General features: G+C 42.2%; 1 protein-coding gene across 2 annotated transcripts in view; it reads right to left on the bottom strand.

The window, feature by feature from the left end:
* The window catches only part of CPA2 (carboxypeptidase A2), a 34,360-nt gene that overhangs the window by 6,489 nt on the left and 21,555 nt on the right, over positions 1-6,316 (bottom strand). For both annotated transcript variants that reach the window (XR_003567124.1, XM_027840164.1), the window contains exons 7-9: positions 5,708-5,818; positions 3,294-3,384; positions 1,342-1,541 (exon numbers count right to left, since the gene is read on the bottom strand). Coding sequence is in view for 1 of the 2 variants with exons in the window: in XM_027840164.1 (XP_027695965.1) it covers positions 1,342-1,541; positions 3,294-3,384; positions 5,708-5,818 (402 nt within the window). In the remaining variant the exon portion in view is untranslated. The remainder of the gene's footprint in view (positions 1-1,341; positions 1,542-3,293; positions 3,385-5,707; positions 5,819-6,316) is intronic.

The raw sequence follows: 6,316 nt of genomic DNA, 5'->3' as shown, positions 1-6,316 counted from the left end.
TGTGTGTGTGTGTGTGTGTGTGTGTGTGTGTGTGTGTGTGTTTGCTTCATTTTAAAAATAAATCATTATTTTGGCTCAATTACCTATGACCCAGCTTTTCCCTAGAAATTATTGACAGCAAAAAATTCTAATTTAACTAAGGATTCTAAATGGTTGGTTCTAATTGTAGCTATACTTTACATTTAAATAGCACAGTTATCAATTTTTTTTATGTATTATCTTATTTGGTTGTAACAATGACCTTACAAGAGAAGTAGTATAGATATTATTGTTCTCATTTTTCAAATAAGGAAACTGAGTCACAGAGTCAAAGTCACACAATTAATAAGTGGCAGAACTGAGATTCAGTCCCCAATTTTAATTGAGATTTTACTCAACCTGCTTTTCACCCCCCCCCCCCGCCCAAACCTGACCAGTAAGGAGCACTACAAACTCTCAGTACTGTTGGCTGGATCCCAATAAGTGGGATGAATTGCAGGTCTCACATAGCATTATCTATTTCTTCTGCGATCCAAAGTTGCTGGCAGTGACCCTTCTGACAGTTAAAATGACTGGTGTGTCCTATTCTGTGCCATATCCTTAAAATAGAGATTGTGCAAAGAGTGTTTGCCAAATAATATGAAATATAACATTTTTGTTGTTGAGTTGCTTCAGTTATGTCCAACTCTTCATGACCCCTTTTGGGGTTTTTTTGGCAGAGATACTGGAGTGATTTGCCATTCCATCTCCAGCTCATTTTATTTTATTTTTAATTTTTTTTTTAGGCAATTGGGGTTAAGTGAGTTGCCTAGGGTCACACAGCTAGTGTCAAGTATTTGGTCTGAGGCCGGATTTGAACTCAGGTCCTCCTGACTTCAGGGCCAGTGCTCTATCCACTGCGCCACCTACCTGCCCCCTTCCAGCTCATTTTACAGATGAGGAAACTGAAGCAAACAGAGGTTAAGTGACTTCCCACCATTACACAGCTAGTGAGTGTCTGAGGCCAGATTTGAACTCAGCGAGATGAGTCTTTCTGACTCCAGGCCGGGCCCTCTATCCACTGTGCCACTTAGCTGCCCCCAAATTAAAACACATTCACACAATTTTCTTTTGACATTTAAGAAAGCTTTGTCTTTAGCTAAAAAAGCAGCCTTTGATACCATTGTCGTAAGTTGAGGTTGTCACATTTCCAAGCACCACCTGATGTGTGAAAGTAGGAAAAAACCAGAATGAGCCTTTCCCACTTGTTCCTTCAGGTTGGAGAAGTAGGTGTTGTCATCCTATCTCAAACCTGAAATGCAAATAATAGAAGCAGAGCAGCCAAGAAAATATTAACAATTCTGGGAAGAGCAAATGACTCACCAGCTCACTGAAGTCATCTGAGCTGGTGCATTTATACCCATAGGGGTACATGAGCAGCTGAGAGTAGCTGTGGAGGGTGATGAAGGCTTTGATTTCTCCATGGTTCTTAATGAAGTCCACGATGGATTTCACTTCAACTTCTGAGTTGGCACTTGGTCCATGGTATGAGTCAGAGCAGGGGTTGCTACTGGCTCCAGGTCCTGTTGACAATTAAAATATACTCAAAGGAAAACTCTATTTCAAGGAGATAAAAGTTATTAAAGTCTTCCTCAGGGAATCCAGTAATCAGTTGTAAGAGGGCAGGGCCAAGGAACCACCTAGAGGAAAGTATCAGGAAGTAAGACTGGACAGCCTTTGACCATTTCTCACTCTTCTTTGTAGGGCAGCTAGGTGGCACAGTGGATAGAAAGTCTGTCTCTGATGCCTCCCCAGGCTTCTTGCCAATTCAATCCAACAAGCATTCATTAAGCATCTAGTATACGTAAGGCTGGGCACCAACATGGCATAGTGGATAGAGTGCCAGGTCATGGAGTCAGAAAGAATCATCTTCCTGAGTTCAAATCTGGGCCTCAAATACTTACTAACAGTGTGACCCTGGGCAAGTCATTTAATCCTGTTTGCCTCAGTTTCCTCATCTGTAAAATGAGTTGGAGAAGGAAATGGCAAACCACTCCAGTATTTTTGCCAAGAAAACCCCAAATGGAGTCATGAAGAGTTGGACACGACTGGAAAATGAATAAACAGCAAAACAACATTCGTCTTACAAGTACATCATGGAGAAAAGAAAGCTACTGAATTAGATCAAACTCTCTCCATGGGAATTATTAGGAGGGATTTCTGCCCACAAGCCACAAAGTCATAGGAAAGTCATAAAGATGACAAAGTCATCTTTAAAGTCAAAGGGCAAAATAAGATGCTGGAGGATTTGGTCCAGGACCCAAACCCTGGGAAGCTTTGGAATTCAGGCCTGCAAAAGGACTCATTGTTACTCTGGTGGGACCTAGAACTCTGGAGGGCCCTAGGAGAAAGTGGTGAATCTGTTCTCTCTTCACCTTCAGGGTATTCAAAGGGTATGGAGAAAAAAACATAGGTCATATACCTTTTTCTCATTTAAATCTTGTTATGTTGTACAATATTTTGGGAGGAAATGTGACATTGCTCGATATTTGGTATTTGACGTTTGTCTTGACAAGATGATGATTGTGAAATGAGAAGGTTGGATTAGACCTCCAAGGTCCCTTTCAGCTCTAAAATTCTCTGAGTCTATGCATTTGCCTTTTCTAGATCTTGTCATACCTGTCACTGAACTTTAGGAGGGTATGGATGGAGGTGAACAGGATCTAGGAAAAGGCATTAAATTTAATTCCATGTGCCACTTTGCAAATAAAATTATGTCAGAATTGTAAAAACTTTATAACATTCAGGGGGGAAAAAAGATGTCTAAGTAAGATCATGCCTTTTGCATGCATCAAACTCTTTCTGGTCATTGGCTCCTTCAGGACTCAGTCTATGGGACAAAGGCAACAATTCCAGAAGAAAGAGGATCATTGGAGCTGAAGAGGGCTACGTTGGACCATACAACTCAGGACTGAAAGGTACTGTGGAGATCCTCCAATCCAATGGCACTTATTTTACAAAAGAGAAAATTGAGACCCAGAGAGGGCAAGTGACTCTCCCAAAGTCACACATGTACTAAGTGATAGAGACAGGATCCCAATTTAGGTTCTCCGTCTCCAAATCCAGGCTTGTCCATGAGAGAGGCAAAGCATAAAACACTGTGTCTCCTTCTTAGCCCAACAAAAATAGTCCACCTCACCCGAGTAGGAAGCTTACTCAGGACTTCTGGAATTTATCTGTTTTGTTTTATTTTTTAAGATGGATGGTTGTAAAGGAAAAGGAAAAAACACAACAAAACAAAACCAAAACTTGTTCTCTGGAACCAAGTATCCCACCTCCGAAGCCTGCATCCCAGTTCCGGTTTGGATCAACACCAACACAGAGGCTTCCAGAAACCGTGGACCGGGTCTTCCGCCACATGCGATTCTAGGAAATCCAACCACAAGAGCATTAGAGAAAAGCATAAAAAATGATCCAGGTACAGAAAAGCCTCCTTTGGAATGTCTTCAGTTTCTCCACTACCTGTGGACCAGGGATGGTCCTGAAGTGAGCACCTGTGGCTACGGAGAAACAGGTGTCTGATTGCAGAGATATTTGTCCCAGTCGACTAATCTTTCTCTTCTCTGATGTCTGGCCAAGGTGAGAGGTAAAACCTCCCATATCTCTTTAAACAACCTATAGACAATAGGTCTGTGGTTTCGACATTTTTGGTTTGTTAGTCTTAGATGAAGAGCCCTTGTATAGTGAAAACATGTTTCTCAGTACGATCTTTTGATATTTTCTTAAACAGGGTAATTTTCTAATGTCTCCTAAGCCTTATTTCACCACTTTGGGGCCTAACTTTGGCATGTGATGAGGTTTTAACTTTCTGTGGAAATTTCCTAACCACTTTACTAAAACCTCCCAAGCTCTGGCCTTCCCTGACTGTCTATTCTGATAAGCTACCCTCCCTGGCATAGGGCCAGCAGTGCCAAGGTGGTCATGAAGCTGGGGCGGCATCTAGAGATAAGTCCTTAGTGACTCAAATGTTCAAAGGGAAATGCCCCACTCTCCCTTCAAGGTCAGGGAGAAACACCTCCCTCCTTATTTCAAGGAAAGGAAGAATACCTTATTTCTATACAGCTGACCAAAGAGGGAGATACCCCAGAAAAAAATCCTATATAAACCATACCAAAACCCCTAACCAGGGAGCAATCACTGATAGTCCTTGGACCGCCTTATTGTCTCCCACTCTTGGCTGAAGCCCAAAGAGCTCTCTTCTGGTCCCTCAGAGAACATTTAACCCCTGAATGGGACTCCAAAAACTCTGCCCTCTTCCTCTCCCTTATCCCCAGTTAGGTTTAGATGCTGCTCTGACTGCCTCTGGAACCACGACTGCCTACCCACTGACTCCCAGTGCTGACATCAGTGTGCCACTAATAAAGCCTCCTATAGTGACTATTGGAGTCATCCCTTCTTGATAGAATCCAAAGGAACCAGCTGGATGGGTGACAAGTCCAGCAGGGGCCCCAGCTACTTCCCCTTAGTTCATGAGCTGCTGAGCAGAGCTATGACTAAGTATCTTGATTACTGCACCCTCATAGATGGGGATAGACAGCCAGCCTCAATGCTACTTTCCATCCTCTTGAGCCAGGCCCTTGAAGCACGTACCCAGTGGGAGGGACTCCTACATTCTGTTCTCTTAGCTCACGCACCGTTTGTTCACTCAGCCAGGCAGCCACACCAATATCCTGATGGACCTTGGGGTTCAAAGAGAAGGCCTTCTCCATTCTTCCAGATCCATAAATTGCTGAGCAAAGCTGGTATTGGGACTCTCAGCAGTTGCACCAATATCCTGGTGAGCATGACGCTGTGATTCTGGTCTCGAAAACAAGGGTTAGGGATCTCAACTTCATACCTCAGCAAGAGGAAACTCCCTTCCCCTTAGATCTATGAGTGTGACTAGGGACTCTGGCTGCTGTTACCAAAACCAGGGTCCAAACCACATGCCTCAGCTATGGCTAATCAATTTTTCCCTCTGGTGGCCAGAGCAGAGTTCCTGCCCTTCAGGTAGTGAAAGTGGCTATATAAGTAGCATTGCCACCACCAAAACACCTTGCCATGGTGGTGTGTGACTTTTGGAACAACTTTCAGCATTAGAAAGGATCACGCCTGCATACTTTGACAGAATCCTGATTTCACCGGTCTGAGTACTCTCCTCACCCAACGCAAATCACATCCCCTCGTCTTCTTCTCATCTTGTGCAATTAACATCCTCCGTGATGGATCTATCCACAGCCTTCATCTTATGCCTTTAATATCTCGTGTCCAGCATATCACCTAGTTTGTTGACCTGTTGTCTTTCATTCTTGTTATTTGACTGGCCCAACTCCTTTTCTGATCTTACATATTAGTAACCTCATTATATCACCTACCTAAATTCAATAACAACTTATCGTCAGGGAGTATAATTCTTTTTCAATTTCTTGTCATTCCTACTACTGAATGAAGGAGATGATTAGAAGAAATACACTCAGCTGCCCACGTGAAAACCACACTCCAGGAGAGCAGTCAAAGGGCCCTGTGGGACGAGACTACTCCTAAAGTCATTTTAGACTGGAAAGACAAGATCTCAGAGTGAAGTGAACTCAGTAGACTTAGGTAAAACCAAAACAGAAAGATCAGCTTCATCCCCTTTTGTTTTTTAAGACCACACATGTTTTCCTCCATCTTCTAGTTATCACTGAAAAGTCAAACAGGGGTTGCTTACTTTGGTGTAAGAGAAGACATATCCGTCTGGGTTTGTAACAGGCAAGAGGAAAATATCCATTGTATCCAAAAGGGCTGTGATGGATGGGTCCTTTCCATAATCGGATGCAATCTAAAGAGAGACAAAACCTAGCTGTAGGATCACTTTTCCAGGAAATCCAGAGAAGTCATGTTCCAGTTATGTTTATCAAAGTGTGATCTATAGCTATCCTTGTTGTTATTGAGGGTTCTCTAGGTGTTCTGTTGTCTGGTCTTATGTGGAATGTTTATCACAAATAGTTTAACATGACTGTACATGTGTAATCTATATCATGTATAACCTCGCTGTCTTGGGAAGGGGGTAGAGGAGGAATGGAGGGAGGGAGGGAAGAAAATTTGGAACTCAAAAATCTTATAAAAAATGAATGTTGGAAACTATCTTTATATGTTATTGGAAAAAATAAAATGTTAATTATAATGAAAAAGAATGTTTGTCATAAAATAATACAGACAATTTCTTTTGTTTCTGGTCTGAATTACTTACATATTTACAACTTAATTTAAAAATAGACTTCACTTTAGTGCCACAGAATGGTACAGTGGATAGACAGTCAGGAAGACCTAGATTTAA

The sequence above is a fragment of the Vombatus ursinus genome, unplaced genomic scaffold (assembly GCF_900497805.2).
Source record: "Vombatus ursinus unplaced genomic scaffold, bare-nosed wombat genome assembly UNPS02014839.1, whole genome shotgun sequence".
NCBI classification, from domain to species: domain Eukaryota; kingdom Metazoa; phylum Chordata; class Mammalia; order Diprotodontia; family Vombatidae; genus Vombatus; species Vombatus ursinus.
Note: the sequence above shows the minus strand (reverse complement) of the source record. Positions and strands in the feature narration are given on the sequence as shown.